The sequence below is a fragment of the Pristiophorus japonicus genome, chromosome 2 (assembly GCF_044704955.1).
Source record: "Pristiophorus japonicus isolate sPriJap1 chromosome 2, sPriJap1.hap1, whole genome shotgun sequence".
NCBI classification, from domain to species: domain Eukaryota; kingdom Metazoa; phylum Chordata; class Chondrichthyes; family Pristiophoridae; genus Pristiophorus; species Pristiophorus japonicus.
In genome coordinates this window covers 232,107,698-232,121,492 of record NC_091978.1, presented here as the reverse complement: position 1 = coordinate 232,121,492, position 13,795 = coordinate 232,107,698, and the positions used below count along the sequence as shown (strand labels likewise).

Here is a 13,795-nt window from a genome sequence, read left to right as displayed (position 1 = left end):
AGTTCACATAAACATACATACAAACACACACAAACTTAGACATTGCCTACCAAACATCTTATCTGGAATCATTTCCATGACATGCATCCTTCTAAAATCTCCATATTTGAACATTGTTCCGCTAAATTAACACACTAACCATTGCTAGTTCATATTTGGCCGCCAGGCAGTAACAAGCAGTAACATTGGGCTCGAGTGCTCAACCTTTTTTCAGAAAATTGGGAGTGCTAGGGTAATTCCTTTCACCTTCAAGCTGAATCTTCTAAACAAACACTTGGACCAATTCCCAAAGCAATAATCACTCCAGCGTAAAGGATATCGGATAGGCAGATGTTTTGTGACGCTTCACTGAGGAACTCCTACAGTGATATCCTGGGATATGATGATTGGCTTCCATTAGGTGCAAGTCCAGCTACTGGAGTGTTTTCCTTTTGACCCCCACTGACTTCAGTTTTGCTGCTGCTTTAAGTGAATTATCTATCATAACTCCCAAGTTTCTCTCCTGCATCATGCCCAGCAGCCTGGAAAAATATTGTTTACATTCCCACTGTTAACTTCCCTTACTTACAACTGTTAAGTTTAGATGCCATTTGATATTCATCAGCCCACCTTCCTACCCTATTCTGGTCCATTTATGTTGGGTTTTCCTGTTCCTTATTATTTGTGTGCCCCCCCACTGAAAATTTTATCTGTAAAGTCTAGTCAGCTTAGTTTCCGCTCCCAGCTCCGAATAATTTATAGACACTAATTCAATAGGCATGATCAACTCCTTGTCGACTCTTCGCCATGTCAACGCAGCTCCATTCACAAACACCCTTGCTTTCTCTGGTTTAACTCATTTTCAACCCACCCTAGGACCTTGCAACCTAGTCCAAGTCTTCCTATCTTGAGGACTAATTGCTAATGTGGCAAGGTATCCACAGCTATGCTAAAATCTAAGTACATCACATCCACAAAATTTACATCATCAACAAGTCCATCATTTCCTCAAAGAATTCCAGTAAATTTATCCGGCAAGATCTCCCTTCCATATTGATTCCTTCTTACAATATCTATGTGTTTCATTATCTCAGGATTACTAACATTTAATCCATAATGGATGCGAGGCTTACTCCTGGACTATCTCTACGTCCCTTTTCAAAGATTGATGTTATGTCAGCTACTTTTCAAACCCGGGGCATTCTTCTCATTTATAATTAATCCCCAAACACAGTGGCAAATGTGTGACCAATTTCTTTAAATACCCTTGTATGAAGTCTATCTGGCCCAGATGTATAATCTTCTTTTACCTTCCTCATCGTAGAAGTGACTGTCTTATCTGCACTTCCGTTGCCTGCCAGTCTGCCCCCAGAAATTCAACTTCCATGCTGGACAGTCTGTCTATGTTCTCTTTTTGAAGAAAGAAGAATTTCTTTCAGTATACTTACTATCCACTGGTCATTTGATATCTCGTTATCTTTGTGATCTTTCAATAGCTCCATCAGTTGCTTTTTTACCTGCTTGCTGTGAATATATGTGAATAAAATGCTTCACATTTATTTTTAATATTTCTGGCTATCTATTTTCCATTTCAAATCTCCTGACCAGCTTCTTAACTTTGTTTTTATATTTGTCTCAGTCCATCGCGCCACCTGTAGCTTTAGCCCCGATTCCTCACATTACTTCCATTGTTTCCCACATTAATCGCTTCCTTTTTTACGTAGCTTCCCCAGTGGAATGTATCTGTTCTGAATTCCTTGAAGTATTTCTAAACTCAATCTACTTTTCTTCCATGCCCGGATTTTTCACACAGAAATACGTTGGCAGACTCCAAAAGGAATAATTGTTCCGGAAAGAAATGTGTAGAAGTGTGCATGTACTTTTGGACGCAGCTATGGGCGTGCATGTCTCGACATAACTGAGTGCTAAATTTAAAAATCTTCTTAAATTGTTAAGGAATGTAAAAGCAGAATCAAAATAATTAAATGCAGCAAAAATGACCACCTTCCCTAAATTGGTGTGGTTCGCTGCTTTTAGATTATTCAGAGAAAGAGAACAAAGATAAACAAACCGTCTCAATGACTGACTCTGCACTGATAGAAGAGTTAATATAATTTGTTTGTAAGACACTAAGAAAATATATTTAAATTGTGCTACTCTTGTTCAGAGGCCAAGCCCTACAGGTGACTGAAGACCTTGATGGTTCTCCTTACTAAGTACCACTCAATGATGCTTTGGTGAAGCCTTGTGCAGGAAATGCAAGTAGTTTTAAATCTTCAAACTAAAGCCCTTACAAAGAAAGCAGCTTGTTTCCCCAAAATTTTGATTATAAGATGTGTAACACAATGTGCAATTGCCATGGCCAAAGCAATGGATTCCCAATAGATATTTTGGCACGAACGAAAACCAGTCTATCTTTCATTGTTTAGTCTATAGAGTGAAGCCATACTGAAAGGCAAATAAATTATGCGAGAAATGAAATTATGCAGTTTCAGAAATAAAACTTTGACAAATGACTCAAGTACAGATCCAGAAGGTGGAAGGAAAAACTGTCAACGGTCACTGGACAAATTTTGGGATGGCTAAATGCAGAAATTTTAAACGCATATGATGTTTACATCATGGCACATATACATGTTAGGCAAACCACAATTGTGTGTGTGTATATGGAGGTCACAATTCTAAGAATTAATATAACATTTAAGTTGCTTTTAACTCGGTACTCCAAGAATTCAATATATAACAAGTATCCTACTAGTCCAATGGGATTTAATTACGAAGGAATATTAGCGTATCAATTAATATTTAGTTTACTCAACTATATACCACAATTTAATTTAAAACATGGAAATTACCAAAATATTTCAATTCAATCTACTATAAAAGCTGTAATAAAATGCAACCAACAATACTGAAAAATATGCATTTTCTCTTAAACATGCTATTTTTCAAAGAAAAGTTTACATTGATAACTTAAGTTTTAAAATAAGAATTGCCAAATTGATGAAGTCCCTACCTGTCAAAAGAGTCTGTGGCCATTTTGTAGAGGCAACAAAAAAGTTTACTACAGTGTTTCAGTGTGGGATAAACGGATTCCAACAATGCAACATCATCTTCAAGTATTCTCTGAAATGGTTGGTTATTTGAAGGACAGGCAGTAGTTGAACCTATTTGTCGAATATTTGAGAAGCAACCAAGCAAACGCACAGCATCTGCGAGTTTTTCATATTGGATTTCAGTTCTGAAGAAATGGGAATTAGCAGGTTCATAACGCATTGCTGCTGTCAACGTACAAATGACTGTATGCACCAGTTCAAAGACTTGGTTTGTGTTCACCTTTTCCCACACTCCCTTGGGTTGAGAACTCAAGGATTGTTCCATGGCGACCAACAGTGATGTGACATAAACAAATCCCCCAACTTTTCGGAACACTGTTCGTGTGCGATGACTTTCTCTCAGCACAGTAAGGAGAGCCTGTGGAGACAATATGCATTTCAACTAAAATAAAAATGTAGATCATTGACGATACTGAGTTGGATCTATTGAAACAAAATTATTCTGGTTAGGGCTCATAAAACAGATTTACTTGGACGTCATTATTTTTTTTAATTCAAAAATAAGTACAGGGTAGTCTGCAGCTTTAGAAATGCAGTGCTGGATACTCACCTGGGGCAGTCTCAAGTCTGAATGCTACCATTGGCTGATTTTCAAATGTGTTTGCTGTTGCCAGTTTTTACCCGGGTTGATAAGATGCAGAGTTTAACCACAGTCTAGCTGAAAAAAGTGCTATTGTGCTTGAGAGAGTTTGAAAGAAGGAACAGTAGTGGAAAACAGAAGCTAAAATATGAACGATATACTTACTGTCAGAATATCAGTTTTGAGTTGTAATTCTGTAGATGGGGCCGTGTGCATCAGCCCTAATAGAGTACCCATATCATCATCACCACTAGGGGACAAAACTAACTGCTGTATAATCATCAGTGCAGGTTCCCGACACTGTGGATACTTCACTATGTTATGTACACATCGTGCTCCTCCAAACTCCCGGAAAACACCTTAAAAAAAGATGTTGAACAAAGATTGGTTTTAAATTATTTCACCCCTATTTCTACTGTGTTATTATTTTCTCACAAACTTTATTACTTCGCAGAATATCACACGCAGCTCCTAGCAACTAATTACAAAATGGCATATTTGTACACCTAGGACTACGTTGAGTGTCTAGCCTCGAGGCAGAGGTTTGTCACGTGGAGTTGGAAACCTGAGAGAAGGAAACAAAACCTACAAATCTCATTAAAATTCAGAAGTACAAGGCTATTCAGTGATACAAACTACCATTTAAACATCCATGTTTAAAAGTGGCACTATCGTCATGTAAAATGTTTTAATAAACCTTTTTGGTTGTACGATACATGAGCCACATATATCATGATCAGGTGTGCAATTGATTAGATGTATTTCAATTTGATTTGTGCTACATACAGGTGTGATGTCCGAAATCCGGAAACCTTGGCCGTTCCGAAATAATGGCTGGGCGGGGGGGGGGGGGGGGTCGGTTGTTCGGCGAAGCCTTGCGGGGTGGGGGGGGGGAGGGCGGGGTAGGGGGGAGAAAGAGAGGAGAATGGCCGGGCTGAGGGATGAGAGGGGGGGCGGGGAGAGGTCGTCGTCGAGCGGCCAGAAAGCCGGAGGTCGGGCAACCAAGGCGGGGTGTCTGTATTTCGGAACATTTTTGGGTTTCCGGACGACTCCGCCACGGATCGTCCTGGTGGCCAGATTCCGGAACATTCTGGAATTCCGAATTTTGGATGCCGCACCTGTACTGCATTGACAAACAAAAATAAGTTTACCAAATACTTTCATGAAGACAGTGTATTGTTAACAATCGAGTTTAAGATAACATCAACCTGAATTGTAAAATAGTCATTCCCAAATCAAATTATTTTGAATAACAACCAACTCCAGATAATCACATATTTACATACATTATCACTCCAAGCACTAACTATAGATATAATCAAATTATATTCATTTCATTCCCATTGTATAAAAGTTCTGATTGAAGTGTAACACAGTTTTAAGCATTTGCCTTTTTATTGTGTTTAGGAAAATATTACTTGTTTCTAATAATGTGGCAAAAGTGATAAATGACTTCGTTCTTCCCAAAAAAGGATTCCAAACATTTTTAGGATGATGCTTGGAGTTTTTACTTGTGTTTTGATTCTAATGAATTTGATTCAACGGACTGTTCGAACAATTATCTACCAGTTCCCGATTTGAAATGGTAGTTTATACAAATCGATACAAGCATAAACTTTTTTGACAAAATATGTATATGATTTTAAATACAGAACCTATTATTAACCCATTTCAGAGCTGTTACAGCATTTCTGCACCAAAATACAAAGCTATCAAAAGTATAACTTTAAAGTATTTATTCCACCAATATTTCAAATAACCTAAGTTAGATAGCATTTACTGGCATGATCTTCCTTAACAGTAAAGTTGTTTATCCTCAACATGTTGCAAGCTCATCAGTGAACAGGGGAAATAGTTAGAAATTAGGGATACCTAATGCGCAACAATTTGACTTGGTCTTTAATTTGGCCAATAAAAGACCAACCTATGTTGCTAATAACCTGTAATAATGCTAAGGTAGAATTGGGAGTTTGTTTAACAGAACGGCTTACAAAGATAATTAAAAGTTAATTAGTATAAAAGATAAAGAATAGAAGGGTATCCATGACGATTGGCTGGAGTGAGACAGCTCAAACAATGATTTAATGGCCCAAGGTTGTGCCTGAGACATGCACCAGCTGGACCAAGGAGGACAAGACAGGATGCGATAGCTTTGGGGGGACAGGGCCGGACGAGATAAAAGGGTCCAGGTGCATGGATTGGCCTTCAAAGCTATAAACAAGAAACGATGTGTAATGGATGTGAAGACCCCTCCTTCGGGGATGGTGTCTTCATCGGCAAGTTTAAACAAAGAACTCGAACCCCCATTGGTTATTGAGTTTTATGGGGAACCTCTATAGGCCAAAAGGTGTCGTCAATATCTCATTCCAGGCCCACCCCTAAAAGCATAATAAAAGTAACATGCTGAAGGCTTATCCCCGCAGATGGTGGAGGGAAGAACCCGAAGTTGGGCTGGTCAAACACTCTTTGAGAGCGATCCTGCGACCGAAGGTGGCACTAGACGAAAAGAGGCGGCACCGCGAGCCAGAGAACTGCTCAAGTACGCCAGCCGTTTGTCCAATCGAGATCGGTATCAGCTACGTGTCATGGTCATATGATTTTGGTGTATAACTAATGTGTTATATTCAGTTTTAAACTCTGACTAAACACAATATACCCACCATATTGGTTTACAGTTGATCTTGATTATTAAAGTGACCAGAGATAGCCTTAACTTGGCTATTTCTAACAAAATTGACAGGGCTGGTGTTCCTTTAAAAGCATTGATCAATAGCCTTGCATCAGCCACAATCATTCCTACTCTGTAAAAGAATTATTCCTCCAGACCAATCGTCAGTTGTTTTTAATGGAGGCAATTTGCAGGGTGTATTGCCTGTACATTATGGTATAATTTGTCAACAAGGTTTGAACAAAGGAAAACAGTGCAATTGGAATCCAATAATTATATCTATCTTGAGTCTGGTACAGCTTAAGACAGTCAAAAATGAGCAACACCCTTGCATTTACAGCGTTGCGAATGAATATCTAAGATCGCCTTGATTTTGATAATTTCTCAGTTAGCCGAGTGCAGAAACATAAATCAAGGATCCATTGAACAATACACAACTCAGGGTAATTGAAGCCTTGATAAATCAAGGATTGATGTGTATGTAGATATCTATCCAACCATACAGCCATACGATTCCAAAGGAATGTCTTCATTCTAGTTTTTCAGGATTTGAAAATGCTTCGGTACCAAAGGTCATCATCATAGGCAGTCCCTCGAAATCGAGGAAGACTTGCTTCCACTCTCAAAGTGAGTTCTCAGGTGACTGTACTGTCCTATAGGGGAATTACAGTCTCTGTCGCAGGTAGAACAGACAGTCGTTGAAGGAAAGGGTGGGTGGGGAGTCTGGTTTGCCGCACGCTCCTTCCGCTGCCTGCGCTTGTTTTTTGCATGCTCTCGGCGACGAGACTCGAGGTGCTCAGCGCCCTCCCGGATGCTCTTCCTCCACTTAAGGTGGTCTTGGGTCAGGAAGTCCCAGGTGCCGGTGAGGATGTTGCACTTTATCAAGGATGCTTTGAGGATGTCCTTGAAACATTTCCTCTGCTCACCTGGGGCTCGCTTGCCGTGTACGAGTTCCGAATAGAGCACTTGCGGACGATGTGGCGTGACCAACAGAGCTGGTCGAGTGTGGTCAGTGCTTCGATGCTGGGGATGTTGGCCTGATTGAGAACACTGACGTTGGTGCATCTATCCTCCCAGTATAAAACCCATGCAGCCCCACTGCCCATCCCCCAATCAAGACTTACCTGCCAGATTGACCTCTCTGCTGCCAAGACCTTCCAAATGAACCTTCGCTTTTCGCTCCCCACTGGACGTGGCCAACTCAGCTGTTTTACCTGATCGCGGTGAGCCTCTGACCAACTCCGACCACAGGTTTGGGCCCTACCTCCACCCCTCCGACGCCTCCACCCCTCCGGCGACGTCCGGGGCTTCCACTTGGCTGCTGGCCCACTCAACTGCAGAGCCTCTGACAAGCACGTGTTGTGCACAATGGCTGTGACCACTCTGACCTCTCCTCCTTCCACAAAGTGGATCTCTGGCCATCCCAATACCTGCCCTCAGTCAGGAGCTGATACCTGAGAGGGGGAAGCATTACCTCAAATCTCTCACCCCCACTTTCCACGCCTCGGATTTCTCACCAGCTCACCAAAGGGCGCTGCTCAACGCTGAGCTTATGGCTCGCACCCCGCCGTCGACAGGGTGCGAGCCATCTTGGACCCCCATGCCACTGGACCAAGACCTTGCTCTGCTAAGCCCGTGTGGTAGCCGGTGTACAACGGCCAGCCCACGTTAAATGAACTCATGCATAGGTTTTTTCCACCCCTTTAAAATGAAGTTCTGGACCTGGAACATCAGGACCCTCATGGACAACCTCAACAGCGACAGACTGGAACTCCGCACTGCCATCGTTGCCCGGGAACTCAGACGCTTCGACGTCGACATTGTCGCCCTCAGCGAGACCCGGTGGGGAGGGGAAGGCTAGTTCAAAGAACAAGGTGGAGGTTACACCTTCTTCTAGAAAGGCAAACCAGAAGAAGAATGTGGCTAGCAATGTGTCTTGCCTGGTGGTCTTGTATAGTTTACATAATCAGTTCTTCGAAACAAATCCCACTCTAATCAAGTGTGCTTCTGCTCCTTTTCAAGGTTGGCTTGGAATTAGATTTCAACGTCTCAGGCCCTGAAATTTCAGCTTCGCTAAGGAGTACGCTGCTGACCTCCGAACAAAATCCACACTTACCTGGTGCAAAGTCTCAAGCGAAAACATGCTTCAAAATGCTGCAGAGTTGAGCATAGCGAAATGGCCCACAGATCCCAGGGGTGCATTGTTGTGTATAAGCGTACCTGAAATCATGTGGGTTGGTGCTCCTTTCACTCGCTAATCGGGAAACATAGAAAGCCCCGTTTCCCTAATATGCTTTAAAGATAGATGCAGGTCAATTGGAATCCAGCCTACAGTGGAGTTAAGCATAGCAACTTGACAGCTTCACTACAAATACTGAACCCTATTAATTTGAACCCTAGCTCCTCAAACCCTGTCAGCAGAAACTCATTCCTAGTTCTACCTATGTCGTTGGTTCAGACATGGACCATGACAACTGGATCATCCCCCTCCAAATTATTCTCCAGTCGCGAAGAAATATCCTTAACCATGGCACCTGGATCAAAGTGTCCAGATAACTCTCACCCCTCCCTGATGCCCCGCAATGTCTTCAGCTCAACAATTCTGAAGTTCCTCGAGATGCAAACACTTACTGCAAACGCTTACTGCAGACATGGTTGTCCGGGATTGCGATGCTCTCCACAAACTCCCACATGCTGCAGTTGCGGTACACCACCAGCACTGCCATGCCTTTATAACCTTGTTTTATTTATTTAGTTAATTAAAATGTATGTATTTAATTGATTTAGCTTATTGTTTAGTTTTTAACTAATTACTAGATCTACTTTAAGTTTAGAGGCAGGGAAAGGGGATAGGGAGGAGGAAAGAACAAAATTTAACTGGTAAATAACAATCTTTCCTGCCTTTCACTCCATCACAGATCTTCCATTTTGTTCTTTCCTCCCACTGTCTCTGCACTTGCTTAAAACCAGTTATATACTTTTTACAGTTCTGACGAAAGGTCATCAATCTGATACATTAACTCGGTTTCTCTCTCCACAGATACTGCCTGACCTGCTGAGCATTTCCAGTATTTTCTATTTTTATTTCCGATTTCCCACATCCACAGTATTTTGCTTTTATATCGTCAGGCCTGGAATTTGCGGTCAGCAGTGAAGCAAAGGTGTTCGCTGCTGGCTCAGAAGTACGCTTCGCACAATGATCTCACGGTCTGTGTCAAGAACTTTGGGTTTTCTGACCTTCAATTTGAATCAACGAAAGTTAATGGGGATTCCCTTGTGCGAACTGCTGTGACTTCAACAGGCTGTCTAAGCAGCGAATCAAAATGCATGATTCTCACAGACAGCGAACAAGGAAGTGAGTAAGCTCTTAAAATTCTAACTTTTTAAAAAAAAATGAGAGAGCAAAACTAAGATTGGGGTTCTCACATGGGGAAACGGCAAACCTGAAAATGAGAAAATGTACAAATTTCACACTGCACAAAATTAAAATTAGTTTTCCAGGTCCTTAATATTTGTTTAGCAGTAATAACACTGTCAAAGCCGCAGTTACACCTCATCCCTTGGGGTCTAACTTGTAGTGAGGAATTTAACAGCATAATTACTGCAGAAGAGCCAAAATTTTCAACAGTTTCAATGGGCCCAAATTTGCCCAGGAGTTGCTCTGTTTTTTTTTTGGAGCAACTTGATTTTTCTGGAGTATCTTAAAAATCCCCATTCTACACATTTAATTTGCGCCAGTGTGAGTTAGTTAGGATTTTTTTTATGTTTAGTTATTTTTTCAAAAGGGGCCGTTACCAGCCGTTTTGGCCATTTAAGCCAGTTTGGACCGCTAATAGTTGCTCCAAACTAATTTAGGCCAGGGTATGTGGCCACTTGTGGCCGCACAGAAAACCCTTGGAGAGTTAAGAAATCAGCGCAGGTTAGTACATTCTAACGCACCAAGACTTACAAAGCACTAAACAAAGCTGAAAAAGCATTCAACAAATAAAAAATAGAAGGAAACGGAGAAGACCTGCACTTAAAGCAACAAGACTTAAAATTTTAAGGAAAGATTAAAAGTAAATAAAGGAACTCTGCAAACACACAATCACAGTAGTTTAAACAGCACAAGCAGCTACCTACATGTACAGTGCTGTTTTCATGTCACTTATTACTTTGCACATTTTTACAGGTCTCCTTCACAATCATTTTTCTACCTATACAGGGATCTCCCTAAAACAAATTAAGCTAAGCGATGTTTCCATTCTCTAAGTAATTGGCTCCGAAGGCAGTATGCCGAGATACTCCCAAAAGATGTGTAAAATAAAAACAACTTTCCCATATTTTTGCCAGAAACATAGAAACATAGAAAACAGGTGGAGTAGACCATTCGGCCCTTCGAGCCTGCACCACCATTCAATATGGTCATGGCTGATAATGTGCTTCAGTACCCCATTCCTGCTTTCTCTCCATAACCTTTAATCCCCTTAGCCGTAAGGGCCACATCTAACTCCCTTTTGAATATATCTAACAAACTGGCCTCAACAACTTTCTGTGGTAGAGAATTCCACAGGTTCACAACTCAGAGTGAAGAAGTTTCTCCTCATCTCGGTCCTAAAGGCTTACCTGTTATCCTTAGACTGTGACCCCTGGTTCTGGACTTCCCCAACATCGGGAACATTCTTCGTGCATCTAACCTGTCCAATCCCGTCAGAAGTTTATATGTTTCTATGAGATCCCCTCTCATTCTTCTAAATTCCACTAAATATAAGCCTAGTCGATCCAGTCTTTCTTCATATGTCAGTCCTGTCATCCCGGGCATCAGTCTGGTGAACCTTCGCTGCACTCCCTCAATAGCAAGAATGTCCTTCCTCAGATTAGGAGATCAAATCTGTACACAATATTCCAGGTGAGGCCTCACCAAGGCCCTGTATAACTGTAGTAAGACCTCCCTGCTCCTGTACTCAAATCCTCGCTATGAAGGCCAACATGCCATTTGCCGCCTTCACCGCCTGCTGTACCTGTATGCCAACTTTCAATGACTGATGTACCATGACACCCAGGTCTCGCTGCACCTCCCCTTTTACTAATCTGTCACCATTCAGTTAATAATCTGCCTTCGTGTTTTTACCACCAAAGTGGATAACCTCACATTTATCTACATTATATCGCATCTGCCATCTGCCCACGCACCTAACCTGTCCAATTCACCCTGCAGCCTCCTAGCATCCTCCTAACAGCTCACACTACCACCCAGCTTAGTGTCATCTGCAAACTTGGAGATATTACATTCAATTCCTTCGTCTAAAACATTAATGTGTATTGTAAATGGCTGGGGTCCCAGCACTGAACCTTGCGGTACTCCACTAGTCACTGCCTGCTATTCTGAAAAGGACCTGTTTATTCCTACTCTTTGCTTCCTGTCTGTCAACCTGTTTTCGATCCACAAGTTAGCACAGCAGGTTTCCATCTGTTCAATAGCTTGCAGGCCGGTGCGGGAGAGCTTTCGGCCAGGGATAGGGGCGGCGAACATCGGATCGGGTCGTCCCTTCGGCCAAGGATAGGGCCGGCGAGCATCGGGTCCGGCTCACAGCCTGCAGGACGCGCTGGGAGGGCGAGGAGCTACTGCGCATGCGCGCATACTCCACTGTGCATGCGGACAGCTGCCGCCACGGTTTTCGGTGCAGGGCTGTAGCTTCACCCCCTACTCCACTATATACGCTGCGCCAGAACCCGGGACACACAGCAGAGCGGCCAGAATCGTAAGTTTTTTGGCGCCGTTTTGAGTGCACAAAGTTGGCGCATCTCGAGTGAGTGCACCAGAAAAAAGGGTTGGGAAAATTTGGGTCCGTGGATTTGGCTGATTACACAGATTGTTGGCTCTGTGGGGGCACACTGCAGCCTGTTTCTGTGCCATCACTGACAGACCACAACTTTAGGATTTCTGCATGCACCAAATCCCGAAGTTGCAGTCAGTTTCAATGGGAAAATGGCAGCGAATGTTGCCAATTCGCTGTCACCTCAACAGCAAATTCTGGGCCTCTGTTTACCAAGGAAGAGGGCTTTGCCAAAGCTATGCTAAACCAGGAGGTTGTCAGGATACTGGATAAGATCAAAATAAATAGAGGCACTATAAAAGTTGGCAGTATTTTAAGTAGATAAGTCACCCAGTCCAGATGGGATGCATACTAGATTGCTGCGGGAGGGAAAGATAGAAATTTTGAGGCGTTGGGCACAATCTTCCAATCCTAATCTTTCAAATCCTCTTTGAAGAGATGCGGGGTGGAGGGGGGAAGGAGGAGAAGAGACGGGGCGGGGTGGGGGAAAGAGAAGAGACGGGGCGTGGTGGAGGAAAGAGAAGAGACGGGGCGGGGGGGGGGGAAAGAGAAGAGACGGGGCGGGGGGAGGAAAGAGAAGAGACGGGGCGGGGGGAGGAAAGAGAAGAGACGGGGCGGGGGGGGGAAAGAGAAGAGACGGGGCGGGGGGGGGGAGAAAGAGAAGAGACGGGGCGGGGGGGGGGAGAAAGAGAAGAGACGGGGCGGGGGGGGGGGAGAAAGAGAAGAGACGGGGCGGGCGGGGGGAGAAGAGACGGGGCGGGGGGGGGGGGAAGAGACGGGGCGGGGGGGAAAGAGACGGGGCGGGGGGGAAAGAGACGGGGCGGGGGGGAAAGAGACGGGGCGGGGGGGAAAGAGACGGGGCGGGGGGGAAAGAGACGGGGCGGGGGGGAAAGAGACGGGGCGGGGGGGAAAGAGACGGGGCGGGGGGGGAAAGAGACGGGGCGGGGGGGGAAAGAGACGGGGCGGGGGGGGAAAGAGACGGGGCGGGGGGGGAAAGAGACGGGGCGGGGGGGGAAAGAGACGGGGCGGGGGGGGAAAGAGACGGGGCGGGGGGGGAAAGAGACGGGGCGGGGGGGGAAAGAGACGGGGCGGGGGGGAAAGAGACGGGGCGGGGGGGGAAAGAGACGGGGCGGGGGGGGAAAGAGACGGGGCGGGGGGGGAAAGAGACGGGGCGGGGGGGGAAAGAGACGGGGCGGGGGGGGAAAGAGACGGGGCGGGGGGGGAAAGAGACGGGGCGGGGGGGGAAAGAGACGGGGCGGGGGGGGAAAGAGACGGGGCGGGGGGGGAAAGAGACGGGGCGGGGGGGGAAAGAGACGGGGCGGGGGGGGAAAGAGACGGGGCGGGGGGGGAAAGAGACGGGGCGGGGGGGGAAAGAGACGGGGCGGGGGGGAAAGAGACGGGGCGGGGGGGGAAAGAGACGGGGCGGGGGGGGAAAGAGACGGGGCGGGGGGGGAAAGAGACGGGGCGGGGGGGGAAAGAGACGGGGCGGGGGGGGAAAGAGACGGGGCGGGGGGGGAAAGAGACGGGGCGGGGGGGGAAAGAGACGGGGCGGGGGGGGAAAGAGACGGGGCGGGGGGGGAAAGAGACGGGGCGGGGGGGGAAAGAGACGGGGCGGGGGGGAAAGAGACGGGGCGGG

The 13,795-nt window shown here is 45.1% G+C and overlaps 1 protein-coding gene across 1 annotated transcript in view; it reads right to left on the bottom strand.

The window, feature by feature from the left end:
* The window catches only part of wdfy3 (WD repeat and FYVE domain containing 3), a 690,816-nt gene that overhangs the window by 401,931 nt on the left and 275,090 nt on the right, over positions 1 to 13,795 (bottom strand). The window contains exons 12-13 of the mRNA XM_070871062.1: positions 3,841 to 4,034; positions 2,996 to 3,453 (exon numbers count right to left, since the gene is read on the bottom strand). Of these exons, the coding sequence (XP_070727163.1) occupies positions 2,996 to 3,453; positions 3,841 to 4,034 (652 nt within the window). The remainder of the gene's footprint in view (positions 1 to 2,995; positions 3,454 to 3,840; positions 4,035 to 13,795) is intronic.